Source organism: Sphaerodactylus townsendi, linkage group LG11, assembly GCF_021028975.2.
Source record: "Sphaerodactylus townsendi isolate TG3544 linkage group LG11, MPM_Stown_v2.3, whole genome shotgun sequence".
Lineage (NCBI taxonomy): Eukaryota > Metazoa > Chordata > Lepidosauria > Squamata > Sphaerodactylidae > Sphaerodactylus > Sphaerodactylus townsendi.
This window is the reverse complement of record NC_059435.1, coordinates 27,999,497-28,026,863: the sequence shown is the minus strand read 5'-3', so window position 1 is coordinate 28,026,863 and position 27,367 is coordinate 27,999,497. Positions and strand designations below refer to the sequence as shown.

Sequence of the window (27,367 nt, the reverse complement as noted above, 5' to 3'; positions counted from 1 at the left end):
ATTAGTGAGGATGGTAACACAATGGCTACTGTCTACAGTGTTCCATGCCAATTTAAAAACTACTGCAAGTCCTGGGAACCTGCAATTGGGTAGAATCTGATACTTTAAAGCTCAGGATAAATTGTGGAATGTATATCCACTCAAAACACCACCACAGTTTTACCTGGATCATTCCCTTTCCTTTTTTAGTTCATTTTGAAAGTGTGTGGACTAACGTGCACTTTGGAACTTTGGGATAATGATAAGGACAAAGAAATGAGTCTACCATAAACACTACAGATCACATCTGGAAGTGAGTTCAAAGGACAGACTTCTGCTTCTTGAACACGGTATGGCAGATTACCTAAATTCAAAGAATGCTTTTTATTTTTGGTATCATTAAATTTCTATATTCATCTTATTATTTTGAACAGCCATGGATAATCTATGGTTTACAAGGCTTCTTCTTACTTGACACACTGAGAAACAGTGACCACTGTAGAGACAGGGACTTCCCAATTGTGATTCCTGGGACTATGTTAGCATAGCCCCCACCAGTAGTTAGTTCATTGGTTGACTTTAGTTACCATCTCTCAGCTTCAACCCCTATATGAAAAAGAGGATAATATTTATGGTACTTCACAGAGGTATGTTTTTTTTAAGGATTACTATCTATGTGTGCAAAGTGCTTTGAACTGTTCCCAAAAGTACCGTATGGTTGTTTCTACAATGGAGCTCTTAGTGTTTGGTACCCCCATCCCTGCCATGAACCACACCAGAATGTTTTTTAAACATTAGCATACCATTTTAAAGAATAGCATATAAAGCTTAAGAACATAAGAAAGAGCCTGCTGGACCAGACCAGAGTCCATCTGGTCCAGCACTCTGCTACTCGCAGTGGCCCACCAGATGCCTTTGGGAGCTCACATGCAGGATGTGAAAGCAATGGCCTTCTGCTGCTGCTGCTCCCAAGCACCTGGTCTGCTAACAGTTACAGTTTGTATCTAAATCTGACAGAAAGCTGCAAGATCAGTTGCAATAATAAACACAACTAAAATAACTTGCAGGAGGAACAGCAGAAAGTAAAACTACAGGAGTTATGTCTAACGTCCTGGACAATAATAATTTTTCCTAGCTTTCCAAGAAAAATAATTTGGTGGGCTTTCAGTAATACAATGTAGTGCAAGGAAGATGCTATCACAGAAAAGGTCCTCCTTCCAGGGCATGCAACTCCAGTTTGGCTTCTGCAGGAACCTTAAACTGGCCTCCATGGTAACATGGCAAGTTACTCAGCCTATCTTTATCATATACAGTCATGTTAACAAAGCACTTGTCTCAAGCCATATGGTATTTCCTAGAACATGAGTCTGACACTGGTCTTCTAAGGCTGGGCCAAAAGCCGTGTGAAAACGGTGTGAAAATGGTGTAGAAGAGTTTAAAACGGTGTAAAAGGGTTTATACTGTTTTCACTCCGTTTTCACACTGCTGTTTTTGGCCCATGCGGAATCATCCTAAGTTCACATTTCATCAGGTCTTCTCTATAGTTTAATTACATCCAGGTTTCTGCTGTATCCAGTTGTTTAAAAGCAATCACTGCTGCAGGACAACTGAATCACCATAATGAAATGTGCAAGAATTGTTTTGTTCCCACGAGTCAAAACTGCAAGAGAAAAGCTATTACCTCCAAAGCTGGAATTTTGCCAGGTTTATAAAGTTACTGTCCCTATTCTAGTAAACAGTACCTTTATTGGTCTTTAATCAAGCAGTTAAACTTCGCCCTTTTACACTATGTATAATTACAGGTACAGGAAGGAGAACAGTCAATGTTACAGCAAAAGAGAAACGGGTCTCAGTTCTTGGAGCTAGCTGGCAAAGGAAACAAGGGCCTCTTCTGCAGGCAGAATAATACACTTTCAATCCACTTTCAATGCACTTTGCAGCTGGATTTTACTGTGCGGAACAGCGGAACAGCAAAATCCACTTGCAAACCATTGTGAAAGTGAATTGAAAGTGCATTATTCTGCATGTGTGGAAGGGGCCTAGGAAATAATGAAATAAATGTCTTGGGGACAGGGGCAGAGTGGGAAGTTAACTTGGCTCAGGGGAGAGGCAACCTGAGTGGCCCCTGCAAATAGTTCAAGGCATCACTGCAGGAGCACTTGGTTCAGACCTACCAATGTGAAAGGAGTCCTCACAGGAGAACTTTCCAGCTCAAACCAACTGAGCGATTCACAGATGCAGGTGTCGTTCGGTTAATCTTTATCTCTTCAAGGCTTTTTCCCAGACTGGCACTGAATTCAAATTAACTCCAGCTGTGGAATATTCATTTTAATTCTGCAAAAGGGATGAAATAAAAATCCAGCCCCACAACATCAAAAAGTAGTTCAATGTGCACTGATTCACCCTACACACATCCTAGTAGCAATTAGACAGCGGACAAATTGTAGATAATAATAACAGACATGTTTTGCAAATCGGTTGATCTCACTACCTAGTCACTGTGATGTTTGATGTTCACATAATACACATGTGCAGGAAACAGGCTGTAAATCAACACCTATTTAGTCAGCTTGGAGTCTTCATGGGCATTCATTTGCATTTGATAAAAAAGGTCACTGATTTCTGTTGATTCAGGACAACCATTTTTCAGGAAGGTAATTTGCAAATTGAATTAATTATTTGTAAGGTGGTGAGTGCATTAACCCAAACCATGCTGTGCTGAGAGCCATATCACAAATTATTAAAAACAAGATGTCTTGCCTGCTCCTTGACAGGTAGGAGTAGCCAAAACCCCATGTGTTGTTCCTGGTATTAACTTGTGCAATGTTTTTAACCTGAAGCCAGCATGGGGCACGAAATACCCAAAGGTTAGCTCTTTCCCAGAAACAGCCAGTCAAACCCACTTTGTCCAGAATGCCTGCATGATTGACAGGAGAAGAGCCCGCCCTCTTTACTCCCCACTCAGTGCCAACCAATTGGATTCAAAGGATTGAATGGACTGCTGAAGCAGGGGGAAAAAACAGTCAACAAACTGCAGTCTCACAGGAAAGTTGGGTTTGAAGGGAAAGGGATGGGAGGTATCCTGACAAGACAGGCCATCCGATAGGGAATGTATTATTTTTAACAGGCAGAGTTTGGATGCTGTTCCTTGATAAAAACAGTGAATTGTTAAAGCTTAGTTATTGTCTTTAAGTCTGACATGCTGAAAGAACCAACACTGTAACCATTAGCTATAATGCATCTCAAAACTCTGGGAACCGTGTCAGCTTTCATACTAGAGTGGGAAGGCATTACAGGTCACAAGGTAAATTAATGTATATGGTTTCTTATATGTGACTCCCATGCAGTGGTGGGATTCAGCAGGTTCGCACCACTTTGGCAGAACCGGCTTGTTAAAATGGTGCTTGTAAACAACCAGTTGTTAAATTATTTGAATCCCACCACCGGAACCAGTTGTTAAATTATTTGAATCCCACCACAGCTCCCATTGTTATCCTCAACCCATATATTTATTTATTTATTATTAAACTTTTATACCGCCCCATCCTCTAGGGTGCTTGTATATCCCACTACATATTCTGTTGGATCCAGAGAAAAAGGATCCTGATTTTAGAGGGTAGCCACGTTGGTCTGCCATAGAACAACTAGTCAAGAGCAGTAACACCTCAAGAGATTGACAAGATTTTCAGGTAGAAGCTTGCACAAGCCTGTTGGTACTCAAATCTAGGAGTCTTGATTTGGAACTGATGTCCTCTCTGGTAGAGGATTACGGAATTCTGTGTGTGTAAAAGAAGATACGCTAATAAACAAAGTCCACTTTATCTCACACACCTAAAGTTAGCAGTGCACCTGGTATAGTAATATAACAGAAGGGGGGTAAGGGGGGGGCAAAGTGGTATAAAATAAGATAATAAGAGGTTGTGATAGCTGGTTTTAACAGTTTGATCTCTCTCTCTCTCTCTCTCTCTCTGTGTCTGTCTATCTACCAGCATTCCCCACTTTACAAAGTGCCTGTTAATAAGATTAGTAATTTAAAAGCTCGCTGGCAATTGGCAAGCATGTTTCCTTTAAGAGTTGGATTGGCGCTGTGTCTCCAGCCGGGCTTGAAGAGTACCTGAAGGAGTGACGGCAAAACCCATTTCACTTCAGCCAGTGGAAATGGAGAAGACCAGGCCATTATGGGACAACCCTTTCCAGTTTGTGTTTGCCTGCATCTCTTATGCAGTAGGACTGGGGAACGTATGGAGGTTTCCTTATTTGTGTCAGATGTATGGAGGAGGTAAGTGGAGTTAAAGTTTCTTGATTGCCTCTGGACACAGAACAAGGGGGCATCTCCCTTTATTACTTTTTTTAAAGCCCGGTTTGTCTTTTTCAGAATAGTTCTGGGTGCTCAATAAACTCCCTTCTCTGGAGAAAATAACAGCTGCTTTCATATTTTGTGGAGGCAAGAACAATGCAGAAGATCCTACTCTTAATATGCTGTCCATTTCCCTGTTTGATATCGATGAATGTCCTGTTAGACTGCCAGCTTGTGGACAAGATTTGATCTTTTCCATTTTTTTCAAAGCAAGTTGTTTTTCTGAAAACTTCTCCCACTCCATATGGAGGGAGACTGTTCAACAAATAGTGCGATGTACTAGAAATCAATTCCATTTCTTGTTGTTTTATAGAAACACAGGATTGGAAAAACTTCTAAACAGAGAATTCCTTTTACTAACAAAATTAATCATAGTCATGATTAATCATAGTCACGGAAACAACTGTAATAAATGCATTTCTGTTATATTGGCCAAAATGTAAACCAATGAAAATACCACCCTATAAAAACTGTGCACAAACACCTAATACAGCACATGGGAAACTGCTTTGGAGTCAGACCATAGTCAGTCCTGTTCAGCATTGCCAGCTGGGATTAGCAGTGGCTCTCCAGAGTCTCAGGCTCATTCCGCACATGCAGAATAATGCACTTTCAAACTGCTTTCAATGCTCTTTGAAGCTGTGTGGAATGGCAAAATCCACTTGCAAACAGTTGTGAAAGTGGTTTGAAAACACATTATGTGTGTGCGGAAGGGGCCTCGGAAACAGAACAATCTATCTCAATATCTGTAATCCAGGATTGTTCATTGGAGCAGCAAGTTAGTGAACAGAGGGCTCTACAGCCCTGGATGCGGAATATATCTCATATGAATCTCATCGCATTTTCACGTGGCCTTGGCTAAAGGGTTACAAAATGGTGTAAAATAAAGTAAAAATATTTTTTATAACTCAGTTAAAATTCCCAGAATCCCCTACTTCTTTCACCACCAAGCTTCTTCAGAGGAATCTGTAATGTATAATATGCAAGTATGTTACTGAGTTCTCATACATAATGCTTATTTAGTTAAAATGCATAAATATATAAATCCCATTGCATTAAGCATCCCATTGCAATTTGTACAGTAAAATATCAGCCACTTACAAAACTGCTAGAACTTATGATAGTGTCCCTTTTATTTTCTCCTTGTCTTGGAAAATGGGAGTATGTACCACCCTAATTTGGACAGAGGCTGTGCCCTCTCCTGATCTCATGTGGGTGACAAATGAGATGCATTGATTCCACTCAAGGCTATGAAGGTGCATTGTAATGCAACGCCAGCATGAAAAGGAAGAACTGTCTTTGACTAATCCTATGAAACTGCCCCTTCATATCTACACTTTTCTGCTTATCCTTCTCCTCCATCACCTCCCTTCCTGAGTCTTCCAATCCCATTCCTCCAAGTGTCTCTCTGTATATGTCAGGGGACTTCAGAAAGGATGGAACACTGCTTCTTGCCCCCCTCCCCACTGTATGTCTGTCCAAGGTGCAGCTGGGCCACACAGGAGCAGAAACTGGGAGCAGGGACTCAAAGGATAAGAAGAGGAAATAAAGAGACAAGCCAGAAGTTCAAGAACACCCCATTTATTAACAGTTTTGTTCAAAATCTGAACGTGTCACCATTTTCAATATTTTGAGCATATGTTCTTCAGGTGAATCTGAAGATCTGAAGACATGCCCAGGTTGCTCACAACAATAAAAAAACATTTTTCTCAAGTCGTTTCCTAGGTGGCAGCTACAACAAGCACCTGTGGTTCCTACATTTTTGCTCCGCTGGCTCTTTCATGGTTCTCCAGGAGGAGGCCTACCACTGCAGGAAGATGCCAACATTAGAGAAACAAAGTATAGGCCTGTGATGGCGAACCTTTTCGAGACCGAGTGCCCAAACTGCAACCCAAAACCCACTTATTGCAAAGTGCCAACACGGGAATTTAACCTGAATACTGAGGTTTTAGTTTAGAAAAAACGGTTGGCTCCGAGGTGCGCATTACTCGGGAGTAAGCTTGGTGAAGCAACCATGCAATGCTTCGAATGGGTGAATCACAAACCTAGGAGGGTTTATTCAGAAGCAAGCCCCATTGCTAGCAACCGAGTTTACTCCCAGATAAAGGATCATGCCCAGGCCAGTCTAGATGTGTGGAAGTGGGGTGATTTTCCGTCCCGCCACATGATGGACTCTGTGCACACGTGCCCACAGAAGGGCTCTGAGTGCCACCTCTGGCACCCGTGCCATAGATTCACCACCACTGGTATAGGCACTAGTTCAGTACTTTTACATTTTCTTTCACCAGTTTATCACCTGGAAACTGAGCAATACATTCCTCCAAATGGTTTCCCCAAATGGTTACATCTTGTTGATTGTGCTTTTTTGTTGTGGGTTCAACCATTTGATTTGATTTTTGCTGTACTCTGAGGGATGCAAGTTAAACGTGCTTCCTTCCTTGGGTGATTCAGGCCATTGGGAACTGCTAGTTCCCATCTTTTGTTTCTTTTTTCATATTAGAATTTGTCATGACTGGCTCAAGGTCATGCAGTGAGCTTCATAACTGAGGGATAATTTCAGTCCTGATCTTCCCAGTTTTCATCTGACACACCTGTTTACTACATGGATAAGTCAATTCATACATTACAAAGTTCACAGGGCAAACAGTCTCTTGACCTTAACTGGAAGCTCCTTCTCCCGCCCAACAAAGTGCTTGCTTGTGGTGCTGAGTGAAGAAGTGCTTTTTAAGTTGGGTCTTACTGATGTATCCGTCTGTGAGTCTGGTTGTGCACCCGCACATGTGGGGTGTATTTTGTAGATTGGGTCATAGGCTCATTCCGCACATGCAGAATAACGCACTTTCAAACTGCTTTCAGTGCTCTTTGAAGCTGTGCGGAATAGCAAAATCCACTTGCAAACAGTTGTGAAAGTGGTTTGAAAACGCATTATTTTGCGTGTGCGGAAGGGGCCCTAGTTTCCCAAGGGCTTCTGTTAGTAAAAGGCACTGCTGCAATGCCATGGCTGCTAGGACCTTGAGAATCCCCTTTGCCTGGAAGAAGTTACCTAACTTCTAAACAAAGAGTCTGTTAATAAAGGCACAGCCAGGAGGCAACAAAATAATTCCCAAGGGGGGGGGAAAACAGATTATGGCTAAGCGTCCACTTCTCTGCATCAGTTGCTGTGTTTTCACTGCCTGTTCTAAACAGTCACTGCTGCAAAGAATGTTAATACAGGAGATTAAATACTAAATAATAGATATTTACATAAATATTTTGGCCTGATGTAAAAAGAAAACTGGGAAACACTTCACATACACACACACACACACAACATGTTTTCAGTTTAGTCAGCAGGTCTCTCAGAGGTGATTGCAAAGTCAAACTCAGGGGCTTTTAGCACAATAATGTTTTCCTGAGCGTCACTGGAGTGTCTGGCCCCTTCCACAAATGCACTTTCAATCCGCTTTCAATACACTTTGCCGCTGTGCAAAATAGCAAAATCCTCTTGCAAACAACTGTGAAAGTAGATTGAAAGTGCATTATTCTGCATGTGCGGAAGGGGCCTCTGTGCCACACAGAGATGCTCTTGAAATGGTATCCTTCATAGCAACCTTCCCCTTATGTCATGGTGTGATCAAGAAGTGTAGGGGTCCCCAAATGTGCAACCACACACAAAAAGTGCAGACCCAGGGGGCGGGATTTAAGTCTCTGGCTTTGATGCATCCACATTACCAATTTTGAAGATTTTCTTCCATGCCATGCAGCCATGGATGTGACGCTAAGCAACAGCACCTGTGCACACACCCAAGGAAAATGCAAAGTAGCAGACTGCAATCATATACCAAATTTTCATCTAAAAAAGCCTTTATTCCAGTTACATCCATAATATGTACTCTAGCCCTGAGACCAATCCCATTTACTGGAGGGATTCATCGCTGGCTACATGGTCAGATTGTCACCAAAGTCTGACCTATTTCATTGATAAGGTTTCTATCGATCTCTCAGTTCTGGTTGTGATGCATAGGTACAGATTTCTGAGGAACTGAAACTGTTCTGATAAGATAAAACAAAAGTCTAGCAGCACTGTAAAAAACAACAATATTTTATTTATTCTATTAGAACTAAAAGGTTGGTTCAGACAATCAGGAGTTACCTTCTTTTTCGGATTCAAAGCCCCATGCAGGATGTAGTGAGACCTGAGGATAAAACAGTTTAGAGATGGGGTGCTGTGTTGTTTCTGGGCTGTATGGCCTTGTTCTAGCAGCATTCAGATCCTCTGAAGATGCCAGCCACAGATGCAGGTGAAACGGCAGGAGAGAATACTGCTAGAACACGGCCATACAGCCCGGAAACCACACAGCACCCCAGTGATTCCGGCCGTGAAAGCCTTCTACAATACAGTTTAGGGATGATAATTTTGGGTAAGAAAACAGCTGGAGGGAGCATAATTAAACTATATCATCTCTTCCCAGGACTGGGAAATTGACCTAGGGCCAAGCTGGTCTGATCTGGATACTCCCTGGATGGCCTCATCTTATTAGATCTTAGAAACTAAGCAGGGTCAGCCCTGGCTGGTATTTGGATGGCCAACCTCCAAGGAACACCTCAGTTGTGACACGGAGGCAGGCAACGGCAAACCACCTCCAAACGTTTCCAGCCTCGAAAAACCCCACCAGGGTCCCCATGTCAGATGTGGTTTGACGGCACACACACAAAAAGAGACAAGCTAAGCTGAGTACTTGCAGGGCTGCGAAGGGGGGCTCAGTTTGGACTTGGCTCCTCTTGTACCACTGCCAGTATTGAGCCAACAGCCACTGTGTGCTGCTGGCCAGATCTGAACTGTGGCCCCCTACAGCTCTGGACTCATAGAGCTCAGCTGAACATGCTTCCAGCTAGCAGCAATCCCTCAGGCAGGGGTCCACCAAGGAACTTTCCCTCTCAGCTGAATAGTGAGTCTGCCCTTCCATAAGGTGCTCTCTCCCCTTTTAAGTGGCTTCTGCAGCAGTTATGTTCAACTAAAAAGAAGCACAGAACTTGATATAACAAAACATCCCCCCCTAGCTTCCAAGTCCTGTCTTTCAAGTGGCACAGGACTCTTTTTTCTTCTTCCCTTGGCTACCTTTTAATGTTCTTGTGACATTTAGTTACAGTTCAACAGCTGCTCAGCCTGAACTGTGTGAAAGACTCTACTTAATCACATTCTCTTTCTGAAGTTTCCCTGTCACTCCTTCACTACTAGCTGCACTGAGGCATCAAGCCAAGAAAGTGGGTTCCAAGCATTCTTCCGGTCTCTTAATTGTCTTGAAATGGATTGCTGCTGTTATGATGATCAGGAGAAGATTCAGACATTAAAAAGAACCCTGGAGTTCACTGAGTAGTACAAACAATGCTGGAGGGGATGCTAGACTTGGACCTGAATTGGAGGACCAATCACAACCAGAGATAGTGGCTTGATGGAAGAACCCCTACCTGTTGACATCATTTCCTTGGTCAAATGGCACTGCCATCAGCACTGGCAGGACCATTAAGTATTATGATTGCATATGGTTTTTCTCTATGTATTTTAGTTCTTGCTTATCTTTTATTTATTTTAAACTACAAAAATAAATCACAACGAAGAGTCTATTGCACTTAACAGGAAACAAAACCAAACTGCTCTCAATTTTCAAAATCATAAGTAACTCTTTCAATGTCTTGTGATCTCTGCAATAATGTTAACTTTGACTGTTTCCGTTTATCTTTTATTTTATTTAATGAAATATTCTTTGTTGGCTTGAGCTTTGATTTCCATACCTTAGCAAAGACACCAACTTTGCTGCTAATCATAGAGTCAAAGTGTTGGAAGAGACCACCAGGGCCATCAAGTCCAACCCCCTGCGATGCAGGATTACACAATCAAAATACCCTTGACAGATGACTATCCAGGCTCTGTTTAAAAACCTCCGAAGAAGGAGGCTCTACCACCTTCTGAGGCAGTGTATTCCACTATCAAACAGCCCTTACTGTCAGGAAGTTATTCCTAATGTTTAAGTGGAATCTCTTTTCCTGTACCTTGAATCCATTACTCCTTGTCCTAATCTCTGGAGCAGCAGAAAACAAGCTTGCTCTATCTTCAACATGGTATCCCTTCAAATATTTAAACATGGCTATCATGTCATCCCTTAACGTTCTCTTCTCCAGACTGAACATTCCTAGCTCCCTAAGCCTCTCCTCAGAGGGCATGGAATCCAGACCTTTCAGAATTTTGTTGCCCTCCTCTGGACCCATTCCAGCTTGTTAATATCCTGCTTGAATTGAGGTGCCCAGAACTGAACACAGTATTCCAGGTGAGGTCTGGCCAGTGCAGAACAGAGTGGTACTATTACATCCCTTGATCTGAACAATATACTCCTTTTGATGTAGCCCAGCTATGCTGACTCATGTTCAATTTGTGATCTAATGGAACTCCCAGATCCTTTTCGCATGCACTGTTGTCAAGCCAGGTGTCACCCATCATATATCTGTGCATTTCATTTTTTCTGCTTAAGTGTAGTATTTTACATTTATATACCGTAATAGTAGGTATAGTGCTACACTCTGGTATTATTTGGGATCAGGGAGGGATGGGTGTAGAGCAGGGGCTTAAGCTGACAGGAGTGCTGTTAACTACCTGATGGAAGTAAGGAGCTTATGAATAGATGCCAGAGTCATGTCCTGTTTGTTCCAGAAGGATAGCCGAGCTCCTGCGAGGCCAAGGTGACTTACCTTCCAGGGGTGACTGGCAGAGGGGGTGTTCACAATGTGCTCTCTTTACTTCTTTACACCTAGCTTTTAAATTGCTAATATTAAAAAATTCCAGAAGTGCATGCAGAATTATTCCAGTCTAAATCTATTGATTTCCTTGGGCTTAGACTGGAGTAACTCTGCATAGAATTGCATTACAAATCCAAGTTTGTTGCATGTGATCCTTTGCTTCCCTTGCAGGTGGATTCCTAGTGCCTTATTTAATTATGTTAATTGTGGAAGGGATGCCATTGATATACTTGGAATTGGCAGTGGGACAGCGCATGCGTCAAGGAAGCATTGGGGCATGGAAAGCAATAAGTCCTTACCTCTGTGGTGTTGGTGAGTTCTCATTAGTCTTACTTTTCTGGTCCCCTGGTTCCTATAGAATTCTTCTTGATTCCCTAAGGCACAGGTGTCAAATTCGCGGCCCTCCAGATGTTGCGGACTGCACTTCCCATCATCCCCTGCCAGCATCATGCTGGCAGGGGATGATGGGAACTGTAGTCCATAACATCTGGAGGGCCACGAGTTTGACACCTATGCCCTAAGGAATGGCTCAGCCTTCCCAGATTGTCAAGACTCTGTTGAGCGTGTGCAGAACGTATCACCCTATCTTTCAGATGTGGGGTCTGGAGTTCTCCCAGAATTAAAAATGATCTCCAGGCTACAGAGATTTTTTTACCTGAATAAAATAGCAGCTTTGGAGGGTAGAGCTGATGGTACCACAAAGGTGAAGTCCTTGTGGTGAGAGCCTGGTTGGGTGATAAGACATTTTCTTGGCCTTTACCTCTTCCTGACCTTCTAAAAGACTTGGATTCAAAGCACTCTTTTTTGTGGGTATTGTGACCCTGTTCAAAACAAACATTCCTAGTCCCTCATCCAACCTAAGAATAGCTTTCAGGAATCTTGTTGGAACATCTTGTTGGAACTGAGCTTTGTGATTGTCCATTACTTACTTCAAACAAGCATTCAGGGGGAGAAAAAACAACTTATCTTCAGCTTGCTGAGACCCTTTCTGTATAACACATAATAATTCCAGTCAAATTATCAATGCAAGACAAATCGACTACTTGTTCAGGAAAATTTCCCCTGGCACAAATCTGTCTAAGCAGGATCCTATGATGTTTTTCGGGCAGGTTAATTTACCAGCTCTTAGAAGTACTCATCTCTTTTGATCTCACAGGTGCACTGTGTATTCAATGCCTTTTGGAGTATACTCAGTCTTTTTCAGGCTGCTTCTTGGATTTCTTTTAAAATTTAGAAACTATTTTTTCATACATACCCAGAGAGTCCCTTGAATATGTAGAAATCCTTTCTTTGGCTGCAGATTACTTTCTTTTGAACCCCTTCAGACAAGCACTCAGCCAAAACAGTATTTGAAACTTTCAGAAATATGCTCTGACTTGTCGAAGGCTTTCACGGCTGGATTCAACTGGTTGTTGTGAGTTGATGCCAGCCACAGATGCCAGCCACAGATGCAGGCGAAACGTTAGGAACAAGATCTACCTGACCACGGCCACAAAGCCCGGAAAACTCACAACAACCAGGTTCTGACTTGTTTATGAAAGGCCTACAAGAATGGAGCCTGGCATGCTTAGCAAGGCAGTGAGCTCAACAGCCGGAAAAAAAATAACTCTCCACCATCACTGTTGTAACTTCAGTGAATGAGGCCATGTGGGACCAGACTTCAGTTGCTGATCCACAGGTCTGGAGAATAAGTATGGGCAAGCAGGCATGGAGAAGTGGTTAGAATGTTGGCCTAGGACCTGGGAGAAGTAAGTCTGAATCCCTGCTCTGCCATGGGAACCTGTCAAGTGACCTTGGGCCCATTATACTTTTAGTATGACCCTTTTGGGTCTATCAGACTCTCAGTATGACCTGTAACCTATTCACAGTGAAGGTGAAGTGGAGAAGAGAAGAAAAACATGATAAGATGCTTCAGGTCCCCCAAAAGCAGTACATAAATTCATTAAATAAATAAGCAGCAATAAGTTCTGAGAGATGATTCAGGTGAAGATGATTTCAGGTGAAGGCCAGTGTTCCTGACTTTATGTCTTTGTATTTTCAGGAATTGCCAGCGTAGTTGTGTCCTTTTTCCTCTCTATGTACTACAATGTCATAAACGCTTGGGCTCTCTGGTACCTCTTCCATTCGTTCCAGGTGAGAAATAGAATACTATCTATAAAGTGCACACAACTGTCTTCCTTCCGTCCAAGATTGGGATTATGAACAGCTCAGCAAACGTGTCTTCTTTCAGCATAGACACCTGGAGAACCTGCAATATAAAAGGGGCCACTAAAATGGCTCAGTGGTAGCGCTTTGTGTGCGGCAGGTCCCCAGGTTCAATCCCAGCATCTCTAGTTAAAAAGGAGTTTGTGAAAGATTTCAATCTGAAGCACTGGAGAACTGCTGCTAGGCAGACAATACTGACCAAGGGTCAAGGTTCTTGTTCAGTATAAGTACAAAAAAAATCTTTATTGGCATAACATGTTGAGGTGTGAGTAGCACGAATACTGAATTTAAAGAAAGTTATCCTTGCCATCTATGAATAGTTATACATACCAGCGTCACAGATCATGTATAAAAAACAGATAATGTGAATTAAAAATTTAACAGTTCAGATGTAAAACAAAAGAATTATGAGTCAAGGTACAATTCAATTAAGATCAATTAAGATCAAAATCCGAGTTTAGTATATTTGTTGCAGATCCCTAGTTTCAGCAGGTTTACTAAAAAAGGCATTACCTTCCCCGTGATCTATCTAAGGTGGTATATAATAATTAATAATACAGGGTAATTGAAGTTCAGTATAAGGCAGATTCTTGTATTGATACTATCATATGTTTAGTTGTCTAATTATATTTTTCAAAGTAAGGCACTGTCGCTTATCCAAATATTGCCTCTATATCCAAATATCACTATATCCAAATATTGCCTCTGAATTGAGTATTTGCCAGAAATACTAGTTGTTTGTTATGCTGCGATCTCTAGGTTAGAATGGGGCTTCCTGATATTGATTCATCAAGGTCAATAATATCGCGTACTTTGTCTGATAACTGAACGCAGGACAGAATTGCCCATATGTAGCTAGCTGTCTACTCCTGGTTTACTGACAGGAAATCTAGGAGAGATCTTCAGGAAAGAGAGCTTCAAAGAGCTCTGATGCTTTTTGAAAGCATAAAGGTTGAACAAATTGAAGTCAGCAACATCTCAATATTAGAATATGAATGTTTATATTGTGATATTTTATACTGTGATCTAATGATTGCACTAGAATATGTCAGTGGGCGCTGAATTCAGATAATCTCATCCTTCGTTTTTATTAGAAAGCAAGTTTCTAGCCCTTCTTGATGCAAATAACATTCTCCAAAATGTTTAGCTAAAGTTTGTTTGGAAAGAAAACCAATTATATGTTTAGTATAGAATACTGGCATACAATATTTTGGATTTTATGTATTCTATTTTTAATTTGCACGAGCCACTTTATAGATCTATGTTAAGCTGAAAAGCAAGTTTTATTTATTTTGAACAAGGAAATAGCCTTGCAAAAATGTTTCTAATCTCTTTCAGGATAACAGTAAAATAAAAGTATTTTCCAATAGGCTGTAATTTTTTTCCCTATAGGCATGCACTGGGTTTTATTGATGAGGAGTATCCTTTATAATGTTCTTGAGGTGTTAGAATTGCATAATGACACTTGAACATGAGGTAATATATAACAGCACTAGCAATATACAATCTAACAAGCAACTTGTTAACTTGTAGCACTGACACTGTGACCCCATCCTCAACCCAACCCTCAAAATCAGCACCTACCTTGAAAACACCTTCATCTATGTAGATTTTGTTTTTCAGTTAGTTTCTAGAAATGCTTTTCATAAGCTCAGGGACTAGAAGCAACTCATCTTGCCTGAGTTTAGAGGATGTTTGTCTATCAAAGACTCATAAGAGTGGGAGAATTAACAGAACTTTCAGTTCAACCTGGATCAATCTTGTAAAATCCTTCTGCTGCGGTTTCTCTGAATTGTTGGGTACCATTAGAGTTACCAGTTTCTGTTTGATGCCTGGAGATGTCCCAGCATTACAATGGATCTGCAGTCAGCAGAGACAGTTCCTGTGGGAAAAAAACTGCTGCACTGGCGGGTGGATCCTATGATATTATCTCTCACTAAGGTCCCTCCCTTCACCAATCTCTGCCCCCCAGGCTTCTCCCCCATTTCAGTGGTGTGATTCAGCAGGTTCGCACCACTTCGGCAGAACCAGTTGTTAAAATGGTGCTTGTAACAGTTGTTAAATTATTTGAATCCCACCCCTTCCCATATTGCTAGGAATTTCCCCATGTGGAATTGGCAACCAGAGTTACTGTGAAGGTAAAGATTATGAATGAAATAATGCAGTTTGACTCTGTGTTGTTGCATCTATTCCTGAAAAGCATTCCTTGGAATCCCTTCTGATGGTGTAGGAAAATGCAAGCTCCTAGACTATGCATGATTTTTCATCAGGCAGTTGATTGAGGGGAAGTAGAGAGCTAATCACAAAAATTCCTAACTTTTCAAACAATCATTGCACACTTTGTTGATTAATAGAATTCTGTGGTCAAAATAATGTATTGTATCATCTATGTTTGAAGAGGCAGAGATTTGTGATTAGAACTCATAAGAGCTAAATATATTTGGTTTAATATGTAACTTTTGTTCTGTATATTCCTGTGAGTCATTTCCATTTCCTCCTGCCCAGTTCAGAAGGCAGCCAAACTCAAAAGTCTGTATATTCTCACACCATCAGAAGTTAATCTAAGAATGCCGTCATTTTATGCAAATTGAATTATAACCAGTGTCAGAATATGCAGATTGTCTAGACTTCATAGATTCCATTGCAGGGAGATTGTTCAATGCGTAGTGAAGGATTTATGGTTCACTCCCAAAGTTGATATGGGATGCTGCATTTCATCCAAATTCATCTAACCAGCATTCTTTGCATGACTGCTAACCTCAGTCAACGAATTTACGGGAAAGTGAGCATTCATATCTGCTTTTTATCACAAGGATCCTTTGCCGTGGGCACATTGTCCACTGAATATTAACCAGACTGATTATCTGGAGGAATGTGAGAAGGCATCGTCCACTCAGTACTTTTGGTACAGGAAAACCCTGAATATTTCTCCATCCATTGAGGAAAGTGGGAGCATCCAATGGGAGCAAGCAGGTTGTCTTATCCTGGCATGGCTGGTGGTCTATCTGTGCATTCTCAGAGGAACAGAGTCCACAGGAAAGGTAAGAAGAGTACTGCGACTGATTTAAATTCTAATGAGGACTTGCAGTGATCAGCTTTAGCAGACATGAAGCAAATTAAAATCAGTTTGGATTTAATTCTTCTCTTCCAAAGAAACACCACTTTGTCGTTTGAGTAAAAAATGCAGGAACCCTGATCTGATGATGATTTAAAGGTGACAAAGCTAATGCAAAAGGTAGCATCTCTTGGTTCACAAGAAGCTTCCATGAATTTAAGCAGGGGGCCCTGATATGTACACTCAGTCAAGAGAAATTGTCACCTCTGTCACAATCAACCTGTCAGTTAAACATCAGCGTATGGCCATGTTGTAAATTTGAAGCAATAGCCTGTTTCCTGATATGTCATCTATGTGTTAAAGAATAACATGGGGAGAGTTCTGTATCAAGGACTTAGAATTCTTCTGCTGTTCCCAAGATAAGATTTCACCTTGAGATTTCACCTTTGTATTTCAAAATGATCTGGCTTAACTGCCTTCAGGGATGTCAGATTGGAGGGAAGAATCTTGCTCCTCTTTGAGAATCATCTTTTGGATCATGTTCTTGATTGGCTTATTATCTATCAGCGGTCCAGTTTCCTAAAAGTTAACTTATAACCATCTGGCGCAAGTTTTTCCAAGCCACCAGGACCAGTGATGGGCCAGGGACCATCTTTCTGCCTCTCCCACCTACTGCTTTGATACTTCTGCAGCTTTGCAGCTTTTGCAACTGGCTTGCCTTCATGTATGCAAGTGTTGGTCAGGAAGTTAGATTTTGTTATTTTATTGCACCTGCTAGTCTTTTGCCTTCTGCTTAAGCCTCAATCATTTCTTTAATCTTTTCAAATCAAGCCTGTTGCTTTTATTGGTGTGTTCTACTGTGTATGTGGGAGTCCAAACTCAGTTTAGGTCAAATTGTCAGAAGGAGACTTATTCCAGGGTTCCAGGTTTGAAGTCAGAGAAATAAAATCACCTTTGCAAGGACTTGGTGGGTTGGAAACTCCCATCTTTGGCACATACATACCAAAAAATGCACGTGCAGCTCAGTTTCTTTCAGTATAATGTAAGGGGCACGCTGCATGCAAACAGAGCTATGTACTCACTTGAGCATACCTGGATCTCTCTATTAGAGTGGAGGAAGATTAACAGTGTACTAATAAACTCTCAACATCTACTAAACGTTCAAAATTTGAAATATGGCTTTCTGGGCATGTGCTTTCACAGGTGAATTTGAAGCATGACAATTTTGCCTCCTAAATATTACTTCAGCAGTAACACAGAGCAGTTCTTCCTTCCTCTTAAAATCCATGACTTCTGTCTGCCTCGTGGACTCAAAAGATTATACAGAAAAGAATGGTTGTTTGACAGTAAAGAGGCCTGAAGCCTTTTATGGGTTGAACTCATCTCCAGAGTTAGAGCATGAACACACACAAGATCCTCAAACTCCACTCTAAAGCAGAACAGTTGCTTAACATTTAAAATCCACATCCCACTTTGGTGTAATGGTTAAGAGCTGTGGACTCTAACCTGAAAAACCAGGTTGAATTCCTTACTCTTGCATATGAGGGGTGGACTCTTAACTGGTAAACTGGATTTGTTTCCTCACTCCTATACATGAAACCTTGCTAAATGACCTTGGGCTAGTCACAGTTGTCTCAGAACTCTCAGCCCTACCTACCTCACAACGTATCCAATGTGGAGAGGGGAAGGAGTTTGTAAGCCACTTTAAGACTCCTTAATGGTAAAGAAAAGCAGGGTATACATTCAAACTCTTCCTCTTCTAGGTTTAAGTGGTGGCGTGTGACTAGTAAGTGTAGCTTGTTGGTGATTTCTTTGCAGGTTGTGTATGTGACAGCTTCTTTGCCCTATGCAGTCCTCATCGTATACTTAATCAGAGGTCTGACACTCCATGGAGCTGCAAATGGACTGACGTACATGTTTACACCAAAGGTATGCACTCTGTCAGTTGCTTGACAAATGTTAGAAAACCTTTCAACACAATAAAAAGATACCTTTCACCCCTGTGTGTTTCTTGTACTAGACATTTAGGCCTATGAAAGAGCCAGAAAACCTATCATTCATATAATTATAACCCCACTAGAAAAGAAAATAAGATAACAATAGATGAAATTATCTGAAAACAACCTGGTTTTCTCTTCCCTGGCATCCTTACACCATCTAGTGATGTCTGCAGAAACGAGAGACTTGATAGATGTATACATGGAGGTCTCTCATCCATTTACTTCTATTCGTGGACAGAACCGCATTCTCTACAGATGTGAAATGGAACAGCAGAAATGCACCAGAGCTCTGTGTATACATGTGGAGCATGTACAGGGTTCTGGATCAAAACAATTGATTTGGCACATTAATGTCCTGGTTGCCAACACAAAGTCAGAAGAACTGAAATATGTTTTTAAAATTATATGAGCTAAATACATGGGATCTGCTCTAACATTCATCGATTTTAACCTGGGATTACTTTAATTTTGCATGGCACTTTGAAATGTAATTCTCTGGGGGGAAAATCTTATATACATAGAGGTTCTTATATTGCAGTGGTCTGACTCAGACCTTCTCCTTGCAACAAGATCTAATGAGTTCAGTTATAGGGAATATTATTGAATGGCAAGGCCAGAAGCAGAATTATGCTGAGACCTAAAAGGAAGGAGGGATTTACTGTTGAGTTGGAATGAAGAACTGCAGATTCTCACAATACTTGCTCACAACGCTGAGACATCTGGGACCAGCTTGATTTTATTGGTAGTAAGGTTGCCGTTCTAGTTCAGACTGGTTTGGGAATGAGACCCATTGGACACAGTGGTATTTTCATCCAAGTAAATGTTCATAGGATCAGGCTGTCAACAGCCACTTCAGAAGTAGTCAATTTTACCAGATAGGGAAAGCAGGTTGGCTTCCTGTTACTCATTCTCTAGTCTACATCCATTAAATTGCAGTGATCTGACCTACAGGCACATTGAGAAGATCAGTCTCTGTACAATAATGCCAGTCTCTTTTTTATGGGCCTTACAGCTAGAGCAACTGGCAAACCCCAAGACGTGGATTAATGCAGCCACCCAGATCTTCTTCTCTCTGGGGCTTGGCTTTGGAAGCCTCATCGCTTTTGCCAGCTACAACGAACCAAACAACAACTGCGAGCGACACGCCATCATTGTCTCGTTAATCAACAGCAGCACCTCTATCTTTGCCAGCATTGTAACTTTCTCTATTTATGGCTTTAAGGCAACCTACAACTACGAGAGCTGCTTAAGCAAGTAAGGTTTTTATTTCAATTCCCTGCTTTATATCTGCAAGTGAAAAGGTGTTGTGATTAGCCTGACTGTTGTTTGTTTATCAACAAGATGGCGACACAAACAAAACCAATGGGGGGGGGGATGGGTTTCCACCATCTAATTTGGAGCCCTGGCATGAGATGTTGGAAAGGCAGCCAAATATGCAACGAACCCTTTCAAGATGAGATACCCACTTTCTTAATCAAAGTGTTACACTAATGATTCATTCCGAACTAGTTCCAACCCTTGTGGGTGCTTTCAAATATTGCAAATGCTTACTGAATTGGCCCAGTATGAGGGCTCCTAAAGATGATTTTGCCACACACAGACCCAAAAAGTTTATACATGGTTTTTTTCTGACCATTTTTGAGCCAAGATAGACACTGATAAGAAAGAGCCTGCTGGACCAGACCAGAGTCCATCTAGTCCAGCACTCTGCTACTCGCAGTGGCCCACCAGATGCCTTTGGGAGCTCACATGCAGGATGTGAAAGCAATGGCCTTCTGCTGCTGCTGCTCCCGAGCACCTGGTCTGCTAAGGCATTTGCAATCTCAAATCAAGGAGGATCAAGATTGGTAGCCATAGATCGACTTCTCCATAAATCTGCACAAACCCCTTTTAAAACTATCCAGGTTAGTGGCCATCACCACTAGTGGACATAAAACTGAGATGATCTGCATCTCAATTTTAATTTATGGTTTTCTTTCTTTTTTTAGAAGTCATCGGATCATTTTGTGGTACAAAAACTACTTTATTTGCTTAGTGTCCAAATTAATTCTGTTGACAGGGTGATCTTGCTGCTTATAAATGCTTTCGAACTGGAAGAAGGATCAATAACAGCAACAAACCTTGAAGATATGAAAAGTTATCTAGCGTCTGCTCATCCCAGTGAATATGCAGAACTGTTTCCACAGATAAGGAACTGCAGCTTGGAAGCTGAATTAAATACAGTGAGCTTTTAAATATCTCTCTATAAATGATTTGAACAGAGGAAAACTTTATTTTCAGGCTGTTAATGCATCATGGAAATCAGTTATGGTTGGTGACGCATGCTCTGCATTTATTATGGAGTATCTGCCATCTAACTTTTCTGTGACTCACAAATTTAACTAAGGACCTTTTCTATGCAAATACAACCTGAGACCAGTTTTGTGATGTATAGAAGTATTCTTAAAGCTGCAACTGTAGGCTTGGATGGCAGAGATTTTTCTTTTGTTAGCATCAACCATTCACATGCCGTTATACAAGTTTATTTATCACAGTGTATCTGTGTATGTAGGAGAGTTTGCAACAATGCTCATGCAAAGTTTTGGGCACAATCCAGCAAAAATTAGTGCCCTATAAAAAGGGGCACATTAAATGCTCAACCCCATTTATTTCAATGATGTTTGTTATCATTGCATTGTATCATTAATGTGGAAACAGGCTGACATGGAACCTGACAAAAGAGCACTATGTATATGGATTGCAAATCCAATCTGTTCTCAAGAGTAGAATATTAATCACTGATGGGTAAGTGTGTTGCGAATCGGATTCTCAGCTAGAGTTTTGATCCACAATAATAAAAACAGTAGCCACCAGTTCTTTTTGGCAGGTATTCCTCCTCCACCCCTCAAAGGATGTTTTGAGCATGGCAATGCATTATCCATAATTTTGCTGTTTGGTCTTTCTTTCTCCTGGGCAGGCAGTCCAAGGGACTGGATTGGCATTCATAGTCTATTCTGAAGCAATCAAGAACATGGAGGTCTCACAGCTGTATTCAGTGCTCTATTTCATCATGTTGCTGATGTTGGGGATAGGCAGCATGCTGGGGAACACGGCAGCCATCCTCACGCCTTTGACCGACAGTGAATTCCTTTCAACCCACTTGCCCAAAGAGGTGATCTCAGGTAAGCCAGTTATTTCCTAAACATACCCCAAACAGTGAAAGTCAACTAGGTGACCAGGTACAAATGGATACCTTTGAAACTGTAAGGGAATGTTGAGGGATAACGCTGCCACATGTGTAGCCCCCTAATTGTATGCGCGACCACAGTGGCACTTCCAGACACCTCCTCTTTAAGAATGTGGAAGCCATTCCACCTATGAGTCTCTTGCGCTTGGCAAAAGACAGTCATGCAGCTTGACACCAAGATCTTCCACAGTTCCAAAATGGTCTTTTTTCTGTATGTCTCCTTTCACTTTTGAAAGAGGTACCGGCATGAATGTAATGTTAATAACTCTGACCAACTGCTGAATTACTCTCGTACATTAAGATGGCACCAAACAGCCCAGCATTTGAACACTCAGAATGTGCTTCTGCAGTGTGAATGAGAATGGCTATTTCTAAAGTCTCTTGAGTGTTGTGCTTTCTGTCCTTCTAAGATTCCAATCGCTTGTTTTACTCTCACAGGTGGTGTGTGTTTTGTGAACTGCGTCATTGGCCTTGTGTTCACCCTTGAGGCTGGTAGCTATTGGTTCGATATTTTCAATGATTACGCAGCTACTTTGTCCTTGCTTCTCATTGTCTTAGTGGAAACCATTGCTGTTTGTTACGTTTATGGGCTAAAAAAGTAAGAACACCCTTCACATCATTATACTATTATTCAAACCACTATCCTGTTGCATTTGTATTTTGTGCATCTGCTATTTATACCACAAAAATTGGGAAGTTGGTATTCCTGATATTTCTTCTGTGTTTCTTTGAAAAAAGTGCACAATTTCACATTCCACCGAATACTTATTGACTTATTTAGATCAGGAATGGGAGTGGAACCATTTGAAAAAAAAATACACTGCTCAATTTGTATATACCTCACCTTTCTCAGCCAAAACTTCTCATGACTCTTTACACTGTGATTGCTTGTTGTGCTCAACAAAATGTGTTCTCTTGTCTTTTCTTTGGTAGATTTGGGGAAGATCTTCATGTGATGATAGGCCATAAACCAAGTTGGTACTGGAAGATACTGTGGGCTTTTGTTAGTCCTGTGCTAATTGTAAGCCTATTTATATTTTACATCACAGACTACATCAGCACAGGGACCCTGAGGTACCAAGCATGGGATGCAACAAAGGTATTTTACATACGGCTGTGAAAAAAGCTAACTGGCAGCAGGCTGGAATTTACCAGCTTGGGAAAAGCACAGAAATCAGTGGTGGTAAATTTTGACATCAGAATGCTGCAGTTAACTGTTTAGGTTGTACACCGAAAAGGGCAAGGGGGAACTTGATGCAAGCATATTTAGCTTTTAATATTTAAGACTTCCCGAGGGCTTCTGTTACATTAGAGACAATAATCAAAATATATGAGCAAAATCTGGCAACTGACAATGTAACATGAAGGCCTACTCCCATTAGCAAGCATTCTAATTTATACTTGTTATCGCTATCAGCAGTGTCGGACCCAAAATGTCTTTACGAGGTTTATCAAGCAAAGGACACCTAAAGAACATATGTTGCATGGCACATTTAAACTAATTTATTCTTGCTCAGTGATGCTGGACCCCACAAGAATTTGCAGTCCTACAAGAACCTCCTCTCAAGCTGGGGTCTTTGCACTCTACAAAGGAGAAATGAGCGGTAAAAACAGGGATGGCTATTTCCGAGGTGATACCTCGCCTTTGGACTGTGCTGCCCTTTGAGGCTCACCTGGGACACAGGTTACCTCCCTTTTAATACCAGGCCAAAATATTTTTAGTTAACGAGTGGAACCCATCTAGTTAAGTGTTTTTATGGTTTGCTCCAAGCTCAAGGACTGTTGTTATTTCAGGCTCAACTGTTTATATTGCTTTTATGATTTGATATTGTGTGGTTGTGTGTGCCACCCTCAGCAGGTTGTGAAATGGCAGCATATACATTTTCTAAATAAAATAATGCAAGGCTAGATGCTGTGGAAAGCTCCAGAGCTGTGTGAATATTTCTGCGATGAAGTAGCAGAGATTAGCTCTCCTGAATGAAAGAAGTGCAGGTGGCTTGAAAATAAGTATTTTAAGACACGAGAAAAAGTTGTTCATAAAAGTAGCACATATATTACTTCACTGCATTAAAAAAGTTTGCAATGTTACATTCTGGATAATTGTCTTTTGCAGGGTCAACTGGTTACAAAAGATTATCCCAGTAATGCTCTAGCAGTTATTGGGTTGCTTGTGGCAGCATCCACTATGTGCATCCCCCTGGCTGCATTAGTAACTTTGATCATAAAAAGAATAAAGAGGGGAAATGCATTAACTGCCGAATGACCGTTGACAGCTGGATTTAAGAGAACTTCAAGAACAGCTGCAGCTTCTCCAGTGCACTTAGAAGAGTCCTGCAGATACTACCAGCAATGATTAAACATGCAGAATTTGGGGACTGTCAAACCAAACTACCCTCCTGGCAGCTTCTGTACTGGCTCACACAAGTTGTAGCTGACAGTGGTTCGAGATGGTCTTGAAAAGGTCAGTCTGGAGAATGACAACTTTCAAGAAGACAATCGGTTTTTACAAAGTGGTATACACTGACCAATTTCATCTGCCTGTGTAAGACTTTCTTTGTCTTTGTGGAAGTTTGTTTCTTTTGTATCTCTAGTGCTTGGAAGAAAGGCTTGGAAATCAGGAAAACTGCACTGTGTGGGCTAATGTGGAGTCAAGCTGTGCATCATACATAACTACAAGTTATTTTTACAGTTCATGGAAGGTATATTCCTGATAGATCCTAGGAAATTTCTGTAGAATTTGCATTGCTCACCACTGAGTTATCAATATTCGTAAGTACAGCATTAAGATATTTCAAGTGATATGAAGTCAACAGCAGTTTCCAGAATGTGATAGGCTGTGGGAAATCCTGCAATAACTTAGCTTTGGCTGCCCAGCTACACTGTACAACACCAACCTAGACAGGTGGGACATGACAGAGGGGTAACCCATGTCCCCGGGCACAACTAATCTGGTCCTGTGAGGGACGCGAAATTGGTCCCCCATGAGATCAGATAGTTGTCGGCCCTGTCCCTGTGTAGCCCTGCCCCCACATAGCCCCAACAATGGTGTGAGCGGGGCCAAGGGAGCCCGAAGATGACGTCATTGGGGCTACATGGGGGGGCATCGGGGCTCCACAACCCGCAGGGAGGGGCACCTGGAGGTTTTGTTCCCTGGCACCAATTCCACCCCATACACCTCTGTTCTACTCTGTAGCTGGGATAGAGGGACTGTACTTGATGCTGGATCATAGAGACAGAATGGGGCTGCTGTTGGTTTACTGTTCACCCTACTGCCCAACAACATCCCTGTCCAAGCTGATGGGGGCACTCTTGGAGATGGTATTGGAGGCTTCCAAGACTTGGAGGTCTTCAATCACCATTTTTAGGATGACTCATTCTCATTTTCTTGGGAACTCATGGCCACAGTGACAACCACAGGGCAGTCTGAGTACATCTTAGGCCCAACACATGCAGCAGGACACACCCTCAACCTGATTTTTGTCACCAAGTGGGCAGGGAGTGATCTGTTAGTGGGGGTGGGGGGTATGTTATACAACCATTGTAATGGACAGATCATTATCTGGTGAAATTTGAGACTGTTCGTCCACTGCAGGCTCAATCCATTGTAGTGGTCCGCCCTTGAAGCAAGATGGGATCCGATGGATTTCTTATGGTTCAAGGGGATTTCCCAGCTGACATGTCTGGCACTCCTGCTGTGGCCTTAATCTCCCTGTGGAGTGGCAAGATGCAAATGGCCATGGACACGATCCAAGGTGCCCTTGCTCAGCCTATGGATCCCAGAGGTCCCCAGGGTATACTGTGGAACTGAGGGCAGTGAAGAGGAAAGGGCCAAGGTTAGAGCACAGGTGAAGGAAATCTCTGTGCGAATTGGACCAGACATGGGTAAGAACTCATAAGAGCTCATCATCAGGCCTACCAGGTGGCAGTGGTGAAGAAGGCTGTTTTCTCTGCAATCACTGCATCTGCAAGTAGCAGTTCAGCTGAGTTGTTCTGGGTGGTAAATGGGCTGCTTCTCAGCACTGGGAAAGTAGTGACGATGCCTTCCCTGGGATCCAGCTGTGAAGCATTTGCTAGGCACTCCCAGGATAAAATTGCTCACATTCTCAGAGAGATGGACTCCAACAGGATGAGTGTTCCTATGGAGGTGTCCCGGGATTAGTTTCAATTACTGACACCTGAGGATGTGGACAAGTTACTTGTAGGAATCCGACCCATGGGCTGCACCCAGGATCGTGGCGAATTAAAACTGGCAGGGGGTGGGCCATATTGGTCCAAGAGATGGTTAATGCCTCACTGAGAGGGGGAGTGGCCCCATCCGCCTTGAAAGAGGTTGTGCAGAAGCATGCCATCTATAGGGACATGGGGTCACCCATGTCCCTGGGCGCTCGGGTTTTGGTCACATGACCAAATAGCGTGTGCCCCAGCCACAACCACCAAGCCCCCCCCCCCCTTCCCGCAGGCCGTCTTTTAAAGCCTGAGCTTTTGGAAGCACAGAGGTCAGGGGGGCTTGGTGGCATCCCCAACCCTCCCTGCCTCCCTGCTTTTAAAAGCTGGTTTTCAAAAGACGGCCTGCATGGAGGCCGGGGATGTGGCCCTGTCCCTGAGCCCTGCCCCCTCTGTGCTTTCAAAAGCTCCGGCCTGCACAGAGGCAGGGCTTGTGGGCGGGGCCACACCCCCGAGCGCAGGGTGGCACCCAAAGAAGGAGTTTTCTCCAGGCGCCATTTCCCCCCAATATGCTTCTGGGTTGTGGTCCACCTCCTATTGAAGAGGCCCACCTTGGACCAAAAGGAATTGGGAAATTATAGGCCAATGTCCCCTTTTGGGGCAAGATCCTGGAGTTGCTGGGAGGTCAACTACAGGTATAATTGAAAGAAATGGATTATCTATATCAACCCAGATTCAGGTGGGGGTTCAGCGCTGAAACTGCCTTGGTCACCCTGATGGATGACCTTGTCAGAAAAAGGGACAGGGGTCATGTATCTTAGTTGGTTCTCTTGGCAGCCTTTGGTACCATTGCGCATGGTATCTTGCTGGACTGCCTGCGGGGGATGGGAATGGGAGGCACTGTTTTACAGTGGTTCTCCTACCTCAGTGGGTATTTTCCAAGTGTAGTCATGGGGAATGTGAGCTTGGAACCCTGGAACCTCTACTGTGGAGTTTCCAGGGGCTTGGTGCTGTCCCCTGCACTATTTAACAACTATATGGAGCTACTGGAGGAGGTCATCAGAAGGTTCGGTGTGGATTGCCATCAACAAGCCAATGACACCCAGCTGTTCCTCACTTTCATCTTCATCAGGTGAAGCAGTGCAGGTGTTGGAGAACTGCCTGGACTGGATGGGGGTGAATTGATTGAAGTTGAATCCTGACGAGAGGTGCTGTTTGGGTTGGGTTCTAAGGTCCAGTCCATAGAGGGTCACCTTTGCCTGGACGGGGTGATTTTGCCCCGAAAGGATCAAGTGAGAGATTTGGGGGTCCTCCTGGTAACCTCCAAGTTGGATTACTGTAATCCACTTTACATGGGGCGACCCTTGAAGATAGTCCAAAAGCTGGAGCTGGTAGAGGATGGTGCAGCTCAGCTGCTAACAACCCAGGTTATGTGCATATTACGCTGGTACTGAAGAATCTGCACTGGATCCGTTTGCTACCAGGCTCAATTTAACATGTTGGTTATGACCTATAAAGCCCGAAATGGCCTGGTACCACCCTACTTGCAGGAATGCCTTCTGCCGTAAAGACCGGCCAAGGTGTTAAAGTCACTGGGGAGGGGGGGAGCT

General features: G+C 42.5%; 1 protein-coding gene across 1 annotated transcript; it reads left to right on the top strand.

Annotated features, from left to right (window-relative positions):
* The first annotated feature begins 4,072 nt into the window (after positions 1 to 4,072).
* SLC6A20 (solute carrier family 6 member 20) lies at positions 4,073 to 26,026 on the top strand. Its single transcript, XM_048511199.1, has 11 exons — positions 4,073 to 4,258; positions 11,279 to 11,419; positions 13,149 to 13,240; positions 16,126 to 16,353; positions 18,186 to 18,296; positions 19,380 to 19,621; positions 20,427 to 20,589; positions 21,324 to 21,528; positions 22,032 to 22,191; positions 22,527 to 22,692; positions 23,707 to 26,026. The coding sequence occupies exons 1-11, from the start codon at positions 4,138 to 4,140 to the stop codon at positions 23,854 to 23,856; spliced, it is 1,779 nt and encodes a 592-aa protein (XP_048367156.1). The 5' UTR covers positions 4,073 to 4,137; the 3' UTR covers positions 23,857 to 26,026.
* The last annotated feature ends 1,341 nt before the right edge of the window (positions 26,027 to 27,367 follow it).

Bases quoted from the DNA above. Each gene is read 5' to 3' on its own strand.
- SLC6A20 (XM_048511199.1), top strand. From the start codon at position 4,138: ATGGAGAAGACCAGGCCATTATGGGACAACCCTTTCCAGTTTGTGTTT. The intron at 11,420-13,148 runs GTGAGTTCTCAT...TTGTATTTTCAG, and splicing joins TCCTTACCTCTGTGGTGTTG to GAATTGCCAGCGTAGTTGTG. The intron at 19,622-20,426 runs GTAAGGTTTTTA...TTCTGTTGACAG, and splicing joins TACGAGAGCTGCTTAAGCAA to GGTGATCTTGCTGCTTATAA.